Genomic DNA, 19285 nt, shown 5'->3' with positions numbered 1-19285 from the left:
TTGGAGAAGTGTCTGTTCAGGTCTTCTGACCATTTTTTAATTAGATTGTTTTTTTTTTTTGGTGTTGAGTACTATGAGTTCTTTAAAATTTTGGATATTAACCCCTTATCAGATATATTATTGGTGACTATGTTCTCCCATTTAGTAGGTTGTCTCTTCAATTTTTTGATAGTTTACTTTGCTGTGCCCAAACTCTTTAGTTTGATGTAGCCCTATTTGCTTATTTTTTCTTTTGTTTCCCTTGCGCTAAGGAGTTATATCAGGAAAAAATATTGCTAAAAGATATGCCAGAGGTTTTACTCCCTACATTTATTTCTAGGATTTTTATGGTTTCAAATCTTTGTTTTTTTCCTTTTTTTATTGTTGTTCAAGTACAGTTGTCTCCATTCCCCCCCCCCCCCACCGCCCCACCATGTGAAGTTGTATCTCATTGTGGTTTTAATTTGCATCTCTCTGATGGCTAGTAATGCTGAGCATCCTTTCATATGTCTCTGGGCCCTCTCTATTTCCTCCTTGGAGAAGTGTCTGTTCAGGTTATGGTTTCAAGTCTTACAGCTGTCTTTAATCTATTTTGAGTTTATTCTAGTATATGGTGTAAGGAGGTGGTCTCATTTCTTTTTTTTTGCAAGTATCTGTACAATTTTCTCAGCACCATTTATTGAATGGATTATCTTTACCCCATTGTACATTCTTCTATCCTTTGTAAATATTAATTGACCAAATAGACATGTTTTTGTTTCTGGGTTGTCTATTCTGTTCCATTGATCTATGTGTCTGTTATTATACTGGTACCAGGATGTTTATTTAGTATGACTTTGTAGTATAGTTTGATACTAAGTAGTGTGATAACCCCCACTTTGTTTTTTTTCTTAATACTTCTGAGGCTATATGGTTTGTGTGTGTGTGTGTGGTTCCTTTAAATATTTGGAATATTTGTTTTAGTTCTGTAAAATATACAGAACTAGAACATTGGTATTTTGACAGGGCTTGCACTGAATCCACAGATAGCTTTTGGTAGTATGGACATTTTCATGATGTTAAATCTTCCTACCATGAATATGGCATATGCATCCACAAATCGGTATCTTCTTCAATTTCTTTCTTCAGTGTCTTATTATTTTCCAGGTACAGGTCTTTTACATCCATTTATTCCTAGGTATTTTTTTTTTGGTGTAACTGTAAATGAGATTGTTTTCTTAGTTTCCCTTTTTGCTAGTTTATTACTGATATATAATAATGCATTAATTTCTGAATATTAATTTGTACCCTGCTACTTTATTGAATTTATTTATCAGTTCTTATAGTTTTTTGGTGGAGCCTTTAGGATTCTTTATGTACAATATCATGTCATTTACAAATAATAACAGTTTTACTTCTTCCTTTCCAATTTGAATGCCTTTTTTTCAAAAGATTTTATTTATTTATTTTTAGAGAGAAGGGAGGAAGAAAGAGAGAGAAACATCAACATGTGGTTGCCTCTCATGTGTCCCCCTACTGGGGACCTAGCCCAAAACCCAGGTGTATGTCCTGACTGGGAATTGACTCCTTGCTTTGCAGGCCAGAACTCAATCCACTGAGCCACACCAGCCAAGGCCAATTTGGATCCCTTTTATTTCTTTTCCTTGTCTGATTGCTATGGCTAGACTTTCTAGTGCTATGTTGAATAAGTTTGGTGAAAGCAGACATTCCCATTTTGTTCCTGATCTTAAGGAAACACTTTGAATTTCCCCCCATTTACCATGATGTTAGTCGTGGATTTGTCATACATGACCCTTAACATGTTGATGTATGTTCTCTTTTTTTCCACTTTCCTGAGAGTTGTTACAAATGGGTGCCGAACTTAATAAAATTCCCTGAGTCTATTAATATGATCACATGATATTTATTCTTCATTTTGTCTATGCAGTTTATCACATTAATTGATTTGCAGATATTGTACCAAGCTTGCATCCCAGACATAAATCCAACTTGATCATGGTGCTGAATTCAGTTTGCTAACATTTTATTAAGGATTTTAGCATCTATTTTCATCAGGGCTATTGGCCTAAAATTTTCTTTCTTTGTCTGGTTTTGCAATTAGGATAATGCCAGCCTTGTAAAATGAACTTGGGAGTCTTCCCTCCTCTTAATTTTTTGGAGTAGTTTGAGAAGGGTAACTGTTAGGATAGCTCTTCTTTGAATGTTTGGTGAAATTCACCTATGAATCCATCCAGTTCAGGTCTTTTGTTTGATGGGAGCCTTTTGATTAATGCTTCAATTTTATTAGTTGTAATCAGTCTGTTCAGATATCTTTATTCTTTTTGATTCAGTTTTGGAAGATTGTATGTTTCTAGGAACTTATCCATCTCTTCCACATTGTCCAATTTGTTGGCATATAGTTTGTTTATAATACTTTCCTACAATACTTTGTATTTCTGTGTTGTCAGTTGTGACTTCTCTTTCACTTCTGATTTTATTTATTAGGGTCCTCTCTTTTTTTTCTTGATGAGTCTTATTAAAGGTTTGTCAATCTTGTTTATCCTTTCAAAGAAATAACTTGGTTTTATTGATCTTTTGCATTGTGTTTTTAGTCTCTATGTTATTTTTTCTGCCCTAATCTTTTAAAAAATTTCTTTTAATTTAAAAAAATTATTCTTATTGTGTTTTTCCATTACCATTTATCTCCCTTATACCCTCCTCCACCTCCACCAACCCTTCCCCAGCCCTCACAATACCACATCTACTCTATTCTTTATCATTTCCTTCCTTCTACTCAATTTGGGCTTTGTGTTGTTCTTTTTCTAGTTGCCTTAGGTGTAAGGTTAGATTGTTTATTTGAAAATTTTCTTGTTCCTTGAAGTAGGCCTGTATTGTTATAAATTTTCCTCTTAGAACTGCTTTTGCTGTGTCCCATAGGTTTTGTGTTGTTGTAGGTTTATTTTGCCTGCAACCTAGGCATGTGCCCTGACTAGAAATCAAACCCATGACCTTTTAGTTTATGGGACAAAGCTCCATCCAATTGAGCCACACTTGTCAGGGCAGTCTAAGTTATCTTTACATTTTTTTCCTTGATCTCATTGTTGACCCATTCACTGTCTAGTAGTAACATGTTATTTAGCCTCCAGGTGTTTGTGTGTTTTTCAGTTGTTTTCTTGTATTTGATTTCTAGTTTCATAGCACTGTAGTCAGAGAAGGTGCTTGATACTATTTCAATCATCTTAAATTTCTTCAGACTTGTTTTGTGTACTAACATGTGGTCTATCCTAGAAAAAGTTCCACGTGCACTTGAAAAGAATGTACATTCTGCCACTTTGGGGCGAAATGCTATGAAAATATCAATTAAATCCATCTGGTCTATTATGTCATGTAAGTCTGCTGTTTACTTGTTGATAGTTTGTCTGGAAGATCTATCCACTGATGTCAATGGGCTGTTAAAATCCTCTACTGTGACCATGTTTCTCTCAATCTTCCTTTTATGTCCATCAAGATTTGCTTTATGTATTTAGGTATGCCTGTGTTGGGTGTGTAAGTATTTACGAGGGTTATATACTCTTGCTGGATTGATCCTTTTCTCATTATATAGTGTCTTTGTTATTTTTTTTATATAGCCATTGTTTAAAGTCTATTTGTCACATATATGTACTGGTACCCTGGCTTTTTTTTTTTTCATTTCCATTTGCATGATATGTCCTTTTCCATCCTTTTACTTTTAGTCTGTGTGTATCTTTTGTTTTGAGGTGGGTCTCTTGTAGACAGCATATACATGGGCCTATGAGACAACATTTTTATTCACTCATTTACTGCTGGACACTTGAGTTGCTTCCATATCTTGGCTATTGTAAATAATGCTCCAATGAACATAGGGGTACCTATTTTCTTTTGAATTAATGTTTTGGGTTTCTTCGAATAAATACTTAAAAGTGGAATCACTGGGTCATAAGGCAGTTCTACTTTTAATTCTTTGAGGACCCTCCACACTGTTTTCCATAGTGGCTACACCAATGACAGCAGAATTTTTAATTCACAAATTCATTAAATATTAAAAAGTTTCCTGATTAAAGGAGCTTATATTTTCTGCCATTTAGAAATCTTCAGACAACTCAGATATGTGAAGAAGTGAAACATAAAACTATGGCTGAATGTTCTATCTCTATATGGTTTAGTGGTGAAAAAGTTCTTCTATAACTACAAATAGGCTGTATCCTAAAGTTAGCCTGCTATCTGTTATCAGACCTGGTCTAAAATTGTAAGAGGAACCGGAGGGTGTATTTTACTTGCCAAAGGCTTTTCTTACTTAGAATCACAATAAAATTCATTACAATCGCTAGAACAACCCATCATATATAGTTTGTTGGTGGTGAATCACCAGTGGCATTATTATAGCAGTGTCCTGCTCATATTCAGGGTTAGTGAGAGTTGTCTTCATGCCAGCCTTGTGACATCAGCACCCAAGAGAAGCTGGAATCCTCAGACACAGGGCCAAAGAATAATTATTTGTCAATAGATGTTACTGCCTGAATCTAGAACAACGTTAGCATGCAGTAATGTTATCATTAGCTAATTGTTGGCCTTTCAATGGTGGTGCCAGCTGGCCACTACTGATGTTTGTACAGGCTTGGTCTTAAGGCATGACATATCCCATTACGGATTCCAGGCATGTGTTGCAAGAGAGATTGGCATCCTGGACTTGAATTTAAAGACTGGCACACCAAGAAAATATTTTATGTTACTTCTGGTTTACTTTTAGTCTCACATTAAAATAGTAATTCTCTTATTTGTTCCTTTTATGTTAGCAAACCTGCTAGATTATGTTATACTGTTGTCTCTATTTCAGCATAACACACTTAGCATCTTTATGAATATGTGTTTATAATGGCACACTTGGACTCCAAGCTCAACAACAGGATCTTTACTGAGATAACCTGCCTGCCTTTATCTTTTCCATGAACCATTTTGTGAGTAGGCGCTATCAAGGCTCAAGCAAACCTTACAATAAAACCCTCCATTTTCATATCACCTCTCATCATAGAAAGGTTCCTAAATCCAGAACTTTAGAAGAAGGTGAGCAACTGCCTTCTCATTCAGCCATAGGCTCTGCTGAAGGACAAGAAGTTGGATGTGTTTTCTTTTTTTAAAGTTATGCAGATCTTTGCCTCCTCACAGGTTTCAAAGTAGAGAATAAGTTACTTGCTTTCTAAGTCTTAGGCAAGTTAGAATTTCTTTTTATTCTTCAATTTTAAGCTGACAGATTGTAGATCCAGTTGAAACCCCTGGACCTATACTTGCTTTAGCTTCCCTTGCAAGCACAGAATTGAAACTGGGGTTCATTGAGGTGTACAGGGAAAGTAAGATAGGTTGTAGCCAGATAAATTTGTGAAAGAAGTAAAATCAAGGTTTTGAGCTAGGGAATGAAAAGGATAGCATTATATTTAGGAAAGGTTTATAAGAAGGATCAGATGAGGAAGAATTGGTGACAATCTCCTCATTCTTCCTTTTATTTATTTTGGGGACACTCCACCTTATCATGGCAACTTCTGCTTGCACATAAGCCTCACAGTACAAAGACCCACCCTGGCCTTGTCTACAGGAGAAGCAAACCAAGAATTCCCCAGAAGACTTTGGCAGGATAACAGATTGAAATATGTCAAAATCTTACATGCTATAAACACCTAGGAATGTTGAATGGAATATATTATTTTTTAAATATAGAAATGAGTTCAGAAGAAATGAAGAGGGAAACAAAAAGCAGGAAGGTATGAGCTGATGTAGTAACTGCAAAGGCAGAGGACTATTGGTCTCATTATCCTGAAGTCTTTTGTCCACTGAGAACAGGAAACAGAGCTGTGGACCCTGAGAGATGGGGCACTGGAAATAAGGCAACTACATAAAGTCTGGCCCGAAACTATGAAAAAATGAACTAGGGAAAATATAGCTCATTGAAAAGATATTCCAATGGTCCTTGACTGGGTTCTAGGTAAAAACAATAATAATCACCCTCAAGAATTTGAAGCCACAGTCTCAAGTCTTTCATGAATTGGAGTTCCATTTATATCATCTTCTGGGTACAGAAGTTAGGAGTTAACAATATTTGAACCTAGACAGGAATAACTCTAGGCTCATCTAAAAGAGGACATAAAAAATGTACATGTAAGGTGATCAAAGACATAAAAGAGAAACTGTAAACTTAAGAAAGGAACAAAATGCATCTTTAAAACACCCCATCTAAATAGGCCAAACAGGATTTTTAGAATTGAAAAATATAGTCACCAAAATTAAAATTCTCAATGGGTAGGTTAAACAACAGATGTGACATAGCCCAAGAGTGTATTAATGAACTAAATACAGACCTGTGAAAATCTCTCAGAATGCAGTAGTGAGAGACAAAGAAGTAAAAATAGTAACAGAAGGGTAAAAAGATATTCAATATAGCATGAGAAGGTCTGATCTAAGAGAAGTGTCAGAAAAAAAGAAGTGGGAAAATGAAGGAATGGCAATATTTTAATATTTAATGACTAAGAACTTTCCATAATTTATAAAGGATATAAACCTTCAATTGGAGAAGCAAGAGATTTCAAACAGAAACTAAAAATAAGTCCACATTCAAATACAGAGTAGTGAAATCTCAGGACACTATAGGCAAAGAATAAAAAGCATAAAAACAAGCAGGGGAAAAAGTAAAAAAAGCACAAATAAATGACAAAGCAACCACAGATTTTCAACAGCAGTAATAGAGGTAACATAGTGAAATATATTGTCAAAAGTCTAGAGGAAGAATAAATGTCAAACTAAAGTGCTATTCCCAGCTGAACTGTCACTGAGAATTGAGGGAGAATAAGACATCTTAGATAAACAAGACTGTATAATTTACAAGCCACTGACTCTTAACTAAAGAACAACAAAAATATACTTTGGGAAAAAGAAAATTTAAACCTGAGAGAAAAAATAGGAGGCAAGAGGGGAAAGCATCAGTTATATTACTCTCTGTAGAGATGATCCAATTTTACTTGTTTAAAACACTTTCCTTGGGAAAGGTGAAATAATGGTAAAATTGGATGAGTCAAGTGATTGACTAACCCAGCAATTTTCAGCATTTTTCATCTCATGGCAAACATATACTAATTACTAAAATTGTTCAGCTCACTAAAATATGTATTTTTTTCCAATCTGACAAAAAATAGGTATAATTTTGATCCAATCACACTAGACAGTGTTGTTTTGGCCATTGTCATTTTTTTTCTTTTCCATCCCTTTACTTTTTTTCAGTTTTTTAAAATTTTAAGTATATTTTATTGGCTATGTTATGACAGTTGTCCCATTTTTCCCCCTTTATTTTCCTCCTGTAGTCTCCTACAACCAGTATTTCCCCCTGCCTTGGTTCATGTCCATGGGTTGTACATACAAGGTCTTTGGCTTCTCCATGTCCTATACTATTCTTAACCTCCCCGTCTGTTTTGTACCTAACCTTTATATTTTTTAATTCCCCGTACCTTTCCCATGTCATCTCCCTTCCCCTCTCAACTGATAACCCTCCAAATGATCTCTATTTCTGTGATTCTGTTCCTTTTCTAGTTGTATGCTTAGTTCACTTTTGTTTTTGTTTTTTTTTTAGGTTCAGTTGTTGATAGTCGTGACTTTGTTGTCATTTTATTGTTCATAGTTTTGATATTCTTCTTTTCCTTAGATAAGTCCCTTTAACATTTCATATGATAAGGTCTTGGTGATGATAAACTCCTTTAACTTGATTTTATCTGGGAAGCACTTTATCTTCCCTTCCATTTTAAATGATAGCTTTGCTGGGTAGAGTAATCGTGGTTGTAGAACCTTGCCTTTCATGACTTGGAATACTTTTTTCCAGCCCCGTCTTGCCTGTAAGGTTTGTTTTAAGAAATCAGCTGATAGTCTTATGGAAGTCCTTTGTAGGTAACTGTCTCCTTCCCTCTTGCTGCTTTTAGGATTCTCTCATCTTTGATCTTGGGTAACTTAATTATGATGTACCTTGTGTGTGCTTTCTTGGGTCCAATTTGTTTGGGACTCTGAGCTTCTTGGACTTCCTGGAAGTTTATTTTCTCTGCCAGATTGGGGAAGTTCTCCATTAATTTTCAAATAAGTTTTCAATTTCTTGCTTTTCCTCTTCTCCTTCTGGCACCCCTCTGACTCAGATGTTGGAATGTTTAAAGTTGTCCCAGAGGTTCCTAAATCTCTCATTTTTTTTGAATTCTTGTTTCTTCTTTCTGTTCTGGTTGAATGTTTCTTTCTTCCTTCTGCTCCAAATCATTGATCTGAGTCCCAGTTTCCTTTCCTTCACTGTTGGTTCCCTGTATATTTTCCTTTATTTCACTTTGCAAGCCTTTTCTTTTTCCTCTTTTGTGACCATACTCAACCATTTTCTGTGAGCATCCTGATTACCCATATTTTGAAATCTGCATCTGATATGTTGGCTATCTCTTTGTCACTTAGTTCTTTTTCTGGAGTTTTGATCTGTTTTTCCATTTGGCCCATATTTCTTTGTCTAGGAGCACCATTACATTGTAAGGGGTGCAGTGTTAGGTATTTGCCAGGGTGGGGCAACCCAGGTTGCTGCATTGTGGTGCTGTCTGTGGGGTAGAGGTCCAAGATAGAACAATGCTGCTTACTTGGCTCTCACCAGCTTTCAGTCACTTCCCCTGCTACCCAAACAAATTGGGCCATTTTGGTGCTGATTCTGGGGTGGGTGGGTTTGTGTGTGTTCTAGGACCATATGGTCTCTAGAATGAACTCTCCCATGAGGCTGGGAGTTTTTCCCACTACTACAATCCCCACAAAAGTTTTTATAGCCTGAAGTTTTGAGGCCTTCTTTTTTCACACTTGAACCCTGGGTTGTGTGGCCTGTCTCTCTCCCCAGTTGCTCCTCCTGGTTTATCTTCATGCAAATGTGGGACCACCTGGTCCTCCAGCTGCCATCTTGCCATGTGTTCTCTCACCCTGGCCGCCCATCTCTGCCCCTCCTACCAGTCTGGGTGAATGTTTCTTCTTTAACTCCTTGGTTGTCAGACTTCCATACAGTTCAATTTTCTGGCAGTTCTGGCTGTTTTTTGTTTTTAAATTTGTTGTTGTCTTTCTTTTTGTTGTGCGAGGAGGCAAAGTGTATCTACCTATGCTTCCATCTTGGCTGAAATTTGCCCCTTGTCATTTTTTTTTTGACAGTCTAAGAGAAAAAAGGTCTGTGAACCTGACTAAATAGTTAGGTAATACATGTTCTAAAATTCTCACAGCACACTGGTTGAAAATCGCTGGCTTAATCCATAAACATTAATGAATATGACCTGAGCATCTTGTGGGCACAAAGAATAACACTGCTGAACCAGTGTAAGGTGTTTTACAAAAGAAAATAATCTAAAATTTGATTTTGGTGTAACATTTTTGTTTCTTGTCTTTTTTAAAATTAAAGTTTACTATTTGGATATTCATAAATATACCTTTAATCTAATATTGTGTATAATTTATCCCACATAGTCTTACTGATATAGAATTCTGAAGGATTAAGTCTTTTAAAAATAAAACTAAAAAATACAGATTCTTGAGTTGCTTCATAAATAATAAATCTGTACTTTAATGTTTAGAAAATTGCCCTTGCCACTCCCATATAAATTTTAATTATATTAAAGATTTAGAGTACAATTTGTGATTTGTTACAAGCCTGTGTAACTCTAGGCACTTAAGGATTCCAAGTTTTTCTAAGTAAAGCTAACTCAGAAAGAGAAATAATTGGGATATCTACTGAAATTCACTTTAAATGTACTATATGAAATTCAAAAATAACACCTCTTGCTATGCTTACAGAACAAAATGCCCATTTATATTTTTAGAATAAGATAACAAGCCCTAGAATCTACTCACATTTATTGTCCCATGAGTAAGTAACTATAAGGATGAAAATTACTAAATATTTTTCGACAGACAAGAAATGAATGTGGCATGGAAGCTTACATCTCTGCCAAAAACACAAGGGAACAAATCATCTCCTTATATAAAAAGCAACAATACTAAAAATTGAGTGAATACATTTCTTCAGCTAAAAACATAATGTTCATCTACTCAGCAAGTAGTTCCAATAGACCCTCACCTGATAAAGAGGACTTACACTTTCTTTCTCCATTTTCCTTGTTTGGGGACATTTAAGTTGTCCCATAGAAAGGAACAAAACATCAATATCTAATTAAAAGAATGCTGTGGCACATGTTGTTTTTCAGATATAATGTTTATTCCAAGAAGGTAAATGTCATGCAAACAAATTTCAAGCTGAGTAAAGATGAAAAGTTAAACCCAAATTATTTAACTTCATAAATTCATAAATGACAGTATTTAAGCTATTATTTTGGTAACAGGATGACTCAAAAGATGTCAGGACCTAGCCTTCTAATCATCTCAACTTTTGTACAATTTCTCAGTTCTTCAGAAAAATTCGCCTGAAATTCACCAATTTCAGAGAGCTCTGACCTGCCATTTTGGCATTTTCCACTGTTAAGGAGTGTAATGTGCCTTACCACTCTCTTCTCCTTGAACTCCCCCATGATCTCTGGAGATGAGGCAGCTTCCCACCCTTCACTAGGGGGGAATCTGGGCTGCATCAGTGTCTCTCAAGGAGTCAGAGGGTTTCCCGTACAGCACTGTTTTGGGCAATGGGAAGTTGGACACATGATTTATGGCTGGCTGGTATGGGAGAGCCCTGTGTTGATTTTCTGGGGAAGTTAAAGAAAAAAGATGGCCATGCAGTGTTAAGAGAGTGTAGAAAGATCCAGAGATTGACTGTGAGGATACCCAGTTTGAATTGAAATCAACACTGTGTGACCTTGCACAATTACTTTACCCTCTCTGTGACAACTTTTCCTATCTGTAAATGGAGATATAAATTCTAACTCAGACCATTGTGAAAAGTAAAGGAAATAGAAAGTTCAGCATAGTGCCTGGACATAGTAAGTACTCCAGAAACACTGGCTATTTTTATTAGTTGTAGGAGTAGTAGGAACATAGAAACATGAGTGAATGGGGAAAAGGTTCCATTCTAAGGTTTAATTTAAATGATTTAAGTGGAAAAACCAAGAAACATCTTCTATAAGAGGTTAGAATTCATAAAAATAAGCTCTACTGATCTAATGAAAGCTTAAAAATGCAAAGTGTGTAATTTTCAGGTAAACATACACTTAAATATTCTTGAATGCTGATCCCCAAACCTTACATTGTTACATATTTTTAAAGACTTGTGTTGTGGACTCAGTAACATTCCTTTTAATTGTTTTACACTATTGTGCCATATAGCACACTTCAGACTTTGTGTATGTACCCCATGCCCCCACAGGATGGACAAAGCCCAGCTTCACAGAAAGGGTTGTGTTACTCCACATTTCTTTCCTTTTCTCTTACTGTATGTGGCCAAGGTCAGCAAACCAGTAATCTGAATCTAGCAATTGTACTTCCTTCCAAACTATCCTTTTGCGAACCAGTGCTTGTGAAAGCAATTAACACACGGCGAAACACATGTCTTATTTTGTAGCAGCATTATCTGTAAAGAAAGACCCGATGTCTAAGGGTATCATATAATAAGGAACCTAAATGTAAGGGAGTTGAGAATATCCAGTGTTCCCATTTTCAGAAAACAAAGTGGCGTTTCTGAACGACACTTCTTTGGACCCTGTATCACTGAGACTGTGTTCTCAAACTAGCAGTCCAGGTAGACAAATGTTTTTTTTTTTCCCATCTACTTTAAAAATAGGACAAAAGACTTTGACTAAAGTATGTATACAGAATAGAGACTGAACTCGATTTTTTGTGATTAATACATCTATTGTTCAATTATGCTAATTGGTCTTAAACATAGTAGTGAAATGTGCTCCTGAAATATATTTCCTGAGGATTATTTTAAAGTCTTCAACCCTCAATTAAATCAGGAAACTTAACTATAACCTTACTAATGGTTTCAAAAAATCTCTGGAAATTAGGGGAAGAGCAATCCATTATTTCTTAGAGTTGTAACATCTCTTCTGTTCAGTGTCAAGATGAATTTGAGGAGGAGCAGGCATCAGGGGGCACTCACCAGGGGTTCTGCCATGATGATGCGAATCTTGCGCTCAGCCTGAGTGGTGAAGTTGACAAATAAACTCTTGAGGACATATTCCCCTGGTTTGCTGTCTGGGTCCACACTAATGGGTAACATGGTTGGTGGCCCTTTCTCCCTTTGTGTGCCAGACACAGGTGGAACTGGAGGCTTGATATAACCGTTGCCAACAGGAGAAGCTGAAAAATATAATGAATATTCTTACTGGCTGAAAGTTACATGGTAAACATTCAGAATGGCTGTGTTAAACCATAAATATAAGGATATGAATCATATTTGGAATGCTGTACTTAGCATCATAACCTGGCCCTATTCTTTAGGAATGGTGTCAGAATTTAATTATTTTGATTACGTTAGATTTGTGTTATGCCCTAACGATAATCTCAAAATACTTCTGGTTACCACATTGCTTTAGGTAAATTATGGTGCAAATACATAATAGAGCTGATAAATCCAACAACGTTTCAGATGTTTTTGGCATCTTTTATGTTCCAGGGGAATAAATAAAGAACATATATGTGAAAAGAAAGTGATCTGTTGTCCTGGTATTCCTAATGGCCAGGAGCTCTCTGTGTTCTGTGTTTCATTCTGAACAATGGAACAAGGAATAATGAAATGAATAATGAAAAAAACTTCAGAAGTTTCCAAGAACCAATTTACAGTAACCCCACTTGCTCTTGCTCCAAAAGGAATGGGCCTTTTGTAAGATAAGGGCTCAGACATGGCCCCATCCATGCAGCCAGAGTATGGGTTTAAGTTTTTACTGTCACCACCCATTGGTGCAAGTTGGGATGCCCTCCTCATCCTTTATAAAATGTGCAGATTCCCTGCTTGGGAATTAGAGCTCCTGGTGAGTGGCCATTCAGAATGTAATAGTAAGATGACAATTTAATTTGATAGTTACAGAAAATAAAATTTTATTTCTAAATGGAAATTTTATGTCTCCCTTCCTAAACTATTACATGCAACATGCCTTCCACATAAATACCTGTAAAATGATCAGTCACCACTATCCAATGAAAGAAATGCAAGTAAGTGGGCTTGGATAGAGGCATTAGGAATGCTGAGGACAAGATAATGATATGCAGACATTTAAAAGGAAGACTATATAATTTTGGATGACTGGATACAGAGATTAAGGAAACAAGTAAAAAAAAAGTAGATTTCCAGTTTGGACACTGGCTAGAATTATCAGAAAATAGTGATGTGCCATCAATAATAAAAGAGGAAAAAGGTTCTCCTTAATACCTTCTCAAGTAAATTCAAGCCTTCTCTTACCTGCTTTCTAGCCCAAGCTAAATTCTGAGGAAGCCATGATAAAATTTTGCTTATTTTATTAAATCATAAACATGTCCTCATGTTATGTTGTAGATTCTCCCTCATCCTTCCTACTCTTTCCTCATGCCTCGTCCTCTCTGGGTCACTGAACCTGCCTATTGGTTTGAGGGATCAACTACCATTACACTTAAAAATATGGCCTCTTCAGTTACAGAAATAAAATATGTTGCATATTACTTCTTTTCATTTCCATCCTTAGCAGCTCCATCATAGTCTAGGAAGCTTATATCATGATTACTGGAGCAGCCCGTTGGCTGCCTTCAGTTCATTCATTTAGCATAGAAAACTAATATTTCTTCAGCATGGCATTAATCATAACATTTTCAATAGCTCTCAGTTATCATGGTCAGCCTCAAAAACATGGCCTGGGTTGGAGCCCCTGCAGCAGTTGCCTCCATCCCACACCCTAGTCGTGCTGAAGTCCTGACTGCTGCACTTAGGCCTTCCTCTCCTGCTGCTCCTTCTCATCTTCCATGCTCATCTAAGCCTCTTAACCCTCTCCACCAGGCTAACCCTCCCTCACTGGTCTGTATTTCCAGATTTAAACATTTAACTCATGCTCTTGGGTGCTACACATCCCACATTACCTAAGGAAGACTTAATAGACAGGTGACAAGTGAAGTGATTACCTACTGGTCACACAGCTCAGCCTATGGTTGGCCCTGTAACTGGACCATGCATTCTTCTAAAAGTTTCCCCTAAAGGTTCCCAATAAGACTGTGGTCTCCCAGAACTGGTATAGAGTTCTTTACTCAGCTAACACCCAACAAATCTCCTAAACTAACTAAAATGATATCTTACTTAGTTTCTGTACATCTTGAAGTGATTCACAAGGAAGGAACTCTAAGACAAGACTCAATAGTAGAGTCTTCAAAGGAATAGGGGACAGGATTTGCAATGATGAGTCATTAATTCAATGGTGCTCTGAGCAGCTTCCTAAATGGTTCCACTTGTTCTGAAGGAGGATACTCAATATCAGGTGATGCAAATAAAAGCCCTGGCTCTCCTTTGTCTTACCACCTACTCTCTCAATGCAAATCCAACTTAGAGAGGAATGCACGACCTCCATTGAGATACCGTATCCAGGCATTGTGCCACAGAACTGGAGATTGGAACATAAACAAGAAAGTCCAGTTGGAGATGACTTTTTATTATCTTTCATTTTTTACAGGATTTCTTCCATTTCTAAAATACAACAATAATCAGGTTGATGCAACATATAATTGCAAGACCAGATCCATAACTGTAAGACTATGGGCCCTAAAAATCATACTTCTAGTGAGAGGATGTTCCTATGAGTGACCAATGGCCCACAAAGCCACCATTTTTCTTTTCTTTTTGAGAGACAGGGAGAGGGAGAAGGAAAGGGAGAGGGAGGGAGAGAGAAAGGGAGAGAGAGAGAGAAAGAGAGAGAGAGAAAGGAAGAAAGGGGAAGAGAGGCAAAAAGAGGGAGAGAAACATTGATGTGACAGAGAAATATCAATTGGTTGCCTTTCATATGCAACCTGACTAGGGACTGAATCTGCAACCTGGGTATGCACCTTGACCAAGAATTGAACCCACAACCTTTTGGTCTATGGGATAATTGTCAATGAACTGAGCCAACTGGCCAGAGCATGCAAAGCCACCTTTTAAAGCAGATAGCTGACATCCAGAAACCAGAATGTCTCTTGGACAGATCTTCCATTTAAAATGCTCAAGTACTAATTCACTGCTCTCATAAAACAATGTTATCCTCTTGAACTTTGAAGCCAGACATCTTGTGAATACAAAAGTCTGTGTGCACAGCGTTTATCAGCTAGAATGGTCCTGACCCACCCGAGCCCTGTGCCAGAGCTGAGAGTGATTCCAGGGGAGGTGCCCATCACGGTGGTACCAACACATCAGCTGGGCAGATGAAGATGCAGTGAAAGTTAATGGGTAAGTGTCCTTGAACTAGATGCACTTCCAACTTTTAGTAACCCCTCTTTATCCTACCACAACTAATTCACAACATATCCCAGCCTTTTGTCAGAATAGTTCTCAAAATAAACATAGGACATGGCACCTTTTAGTAAATCAGTTATGGGGTGACAATACAGCTGAGAACCAAGAAATACCTGATCCCTGCTGGTCAAAACTGAGCCACAAAATCCATATTAGTCTAAACATCTGAACATAATATTAGAAAAAAATCATGACTCTCTCTCAGCACTTGCTTGCTCTCAGTCTACACATATTTAAGACCAATCGTCTAGTTTCTAAGTTCACAATAATGAAAATTACAAGGAAAAGGTGCAGTGTCTCTGGGAAGAAACACTAATAGCAAAGGAACAAAAAATATCATAACTCTAAGAAGCCATTAGACCTTAAAAATGAGGTTTTGCCTGAAGCCATTAGTACAGGGCCACAGAACGTGACATTCTCACAGGCTGGGGGCATCAATGACTCAGTCCAGCCTGAAGTCACAAGTAACATTCAGGAGATGACCCTGAATCACATGGAAAGGTTAAAATAAGTCTGAAGTATAGACCTGTATTTGAGAAGGTAGAAAAAAGACCAACAGAAATTTCCAGGTTTCCTTTCAAAAGGATAAAACTGAAAAAGGTTTTGGTGTGTAAAGGGGGAAACACTATCTCTAAGAAGTTAGCTGTCAAGAATTAAATCTACCCTGGCTGGCATAGCTCAGTGGATGGAGCGCGGGCTGGGAACCAAAGTGTCCCAGGTTCGATTCCCAGCCAGGGTACATTCCTGGGTTGCAGGCCATAACCCCCAGCAACCGCACATTGATGTTTCTCTCTCTCTCTCTCTCTCTCTCTCTACCTCTATCTCCCTCCCTTCCCTCTCTAAAAATAAATAAATAAAATCTTTAAAAATAAAAGAATTAAATCTATTTGTGCACACACTGGAAACTAGTACAAAATAACATTAAATGTAAACTGTAATTGAAAAATAAATTTAAAGACAAATTTATTTGTGCGTGGGTCTGATTTATAAAAGAAACTTACTATTTTTTATTGAATTTATTGGGGTGACGTTGGTTAATAAAATGATATAGGTTTCAGGTGTACACAGAATAAATAACCAGAAGTCAGTTGCATTTCTACACACCAGTAACAAGCTATCAGAAAGGGAAACTAAGAACACAATGCCATTAACAATTTCACAAAGAAAATACCTAGGAAACCAACCAACTACTGATTCAGGAATGGCCATAAGCAGGCCCTGTTTTCCAGCTCTGCACTGAAAGCGATCACTGTTGGAATCGACTTCTTGTCACCAGAGTGCTTTGCCCCACCGGGCAAGCAAGTCAGCCCACACTTCAGGTCCAGTTCAGTGTCCCTTCATCCACCTGACTGGGTCTGGCTCTGCTGACAATGTGACCCAGCTGCTCTAGCTGCTCAGCCTCCTCCTCATGTGGGCCCTCTGGAATTAGGCTCCCTTATGATGTAAGAGTCCTGGCGATCAGTATTCCATCTCCCCACCTAAATACATGCTGAAGCAATGATTTAATTTGTTGGATTAAAAACTTTCCCATTTTACTTTCTTGTGTGTGATGAAACTTTTAGGGTTCAACTCCAACTCTCCGGCTGCCCTTATCCTATCTCCTTTTCTTCTTCATCTTATCTATTTTCACACAACAGCCCAATGTCCCTAGAAAGTCACTCAAACCAGTGCTCCTGCAGGTTGGTGGGGAGCTGAGGGAGGTCAATAAGAAGGCACCACTTTCAGACATTAATTGGGCCTGAATCTTTTTGATATTTGCTCTCTCTTTACATTTTAACCTTCAATTAAACATGTTCTAACTTTTCCCCATCACCTTCTTTTGCCTTATGTGGGTTTTGTTGATATTATTATTTTTATTCCAAATTCTGTTTTTATTTGGTCCTGCTCAATGGTGCCGGGAGGTGTTTCTCTCTTTCACTGGGTCTCTATGTCTTGTATCAAGCAGGGTCCATTCCTTAATCTGAAGGAAGTCTGCTTTAGGCTCTTGTGGGCCTTTTCTCACCTCTTCATTAGATCTATTTCTGACTTCAAAGGACGATATTCTGAACAGGACTATGTTTATCCAATTTCATTAACAAATACTTGAGTTTTTAGGCTGGCTGCTGTTAGCTGGCTAAACTGTTCAGAATGATATCCCTAAATTACCAACATTCATAGGGATTGCTGACCTCCTAATGGCAACACAAAAATAAACACCCACAGCTCATAGTCCAGCTACATTTTTATTATGACACTGAAAGAAAAGGAAATACTATAATGAGTTTCCTCATGTGAATGCTCCAGAGGCCACGATAGTGACAGGTGTTACAAGAAAGCAATTGGTTTTCTCAGTCGGATTTTCAGAAACATTATTACCATCCCTCATTCATTCACTTATTCATTTCAGCCAATATTTATTCAATGAGTCCCTGGGTTTCAGGCACTGTTCTAGGCACTGGGAAGATAGGTGTGAACAGAATAGATGGGTCTTGCCCTTGTGGAGTTTATAGGTTACTGAGGCAGGGTTGTATAAACAGCAATTTCATGTGTGTCTATACACACACATGTTCCTAAAAGGAAGAGAGAAAACTACACAGAGAAACTTGTTCCTCTTTATCTTCCCAAAGATGCTCAGATGTTCTAATTTGGAACTGCCATGGAGAGGAATGGAAGCTGTGTGCTTTTGGTGTCTGAGAAAACCCGGGCACACCTGGCTCAGGCAGGTTCTGCTTTTCTAACCCATCCCTTTGGCTTGTTCATATCTGTGCACTTCCATTTGGAAATGAGAATTTTAGGCAGCCTGTAAAGGGTATAAATCAAAGTGCCCATCAGACGCCCTGCTTCCCTGCCTCCTTCACCAAGAACACAGCTCAGACAAGAGGGAACCTCTGCTGGCTTTTCTCCAGCTTACAATGACAGAAGAACATGGAGCCACTCTTTCTGATGTCTCCATTATTGAACTCAGACTTAGAGCATTTGAAATAAAAAATAGTTTCCTTTTTTTTGAAGTGTCCTGAGATTCTATGTGATAACTGTTCAAAGTAGGGGCTCTTTTTAGAAAGGCTGATCTATTTAAACAACTTTACTTTCTAGAGATAGATGTAACCATATCTTTCAACATGTGAGTTAATTTATTAGATTTCTTTGCTCACAGCTGGATATTAGTTGTGCTTTCTGCCAGTCCTCAGTGCCTCATTCATTCTGTAGGTTCCAAAGGCAAACCCCTTTAGCAACCAAGACCTTTCTCTAGGAACTCCCCCCACCCTCACTGCTGTCTCTCTTTTCCCCTAAGTCCTAGTTTACAGGAACATTTCATAAAGCATGACAAGCCAAGGATGACACAGTTACCATGAGAACATTTCAGAGGGTATAGAACAATAATAAATTGTCCCCTAACGCATTTATAAGGGTGCTTGAGAAAGGCATTTTAAAAGATACTGCAAATACTCAAAATGACCAGAGACCCTGAAAGTCATGCAAAGTAAATTAGGATGAAAAGAAAGAAACCTCCAAGCATGATAGAAAGAATTCTTTTCCTTTGAAAAGTATTATTAAGAAATGAATAATGTTGGAACATGAAGAAACAATTATTTTGAGCAATGTAAAGCCATTTCTTAACAAAAAGATGGATGATTCCTAAAAAATTTGATATATTTCAAAGTGGGTCAAGAAGAGACTAAGGGTGAAAAATATTCAGAAATGATTTTTGCCTTGAGAAAAAAATATATTCAATGACATGTTTATTTCTGCTTAAATAATTTCTGTAAAATGTTGATAACATGAAATGTTCCTTGCATTTTTATTTTTTAATGATTATTTTTTAAAATCTTCATCTGAGGACATGCTCATTGATTCTAGATAGAGGGGGAGAGAGGGAGACAGAAATATCGATGTGAGAGAGAAACATTGATC

At 37.3% G+C, this 19285-nt stretch overlaps 1 protein-coding gene across 8 annotated transcripts in view; it reads right to left on the bottom strand.

Annotated features, from left to right (window-relative positions):
• The window catches only part of FRY (FRY microtubule binding protein), a 406572-nt gene that overhangs the window by 260288 nt on the left and 126999 nt on the right, over positions 1–19285 (bottom strand). For all 8 annotated transcript variants that reach the window (XM_036018382.1, XM_036018387.1, XM_036018381.1 and 5 more), the window contains exon 2: positions 12050–12249. In XM_036018382.1, coding sequence (XP_035874275.1) covers positions 12050–12249 — 200 coding nt within the window. The remainder of the gene's footprint in view (positions 1–12049; positions 12250–19285) is intronic.

This window comes from Phyllostomus discolor, chromosome 2 (assembly GCF_004126475.2).
Source record: "Phyllostomus discolor isolate MPI-MPIP mPhyDis1 chromosome 2, mPhyDis1.pri.v3, whole genome shotgun sequence".
Lineage (NCBI taxonomy): Eukaryota > Metazoa > Chordata > Mammalia > Chiroptera > Phyllostomidae > Phyllostomus > Phyllostomus discolor.
This window is presented reverse-complemented; position numbering and strand designations above follow the sequence as displayed.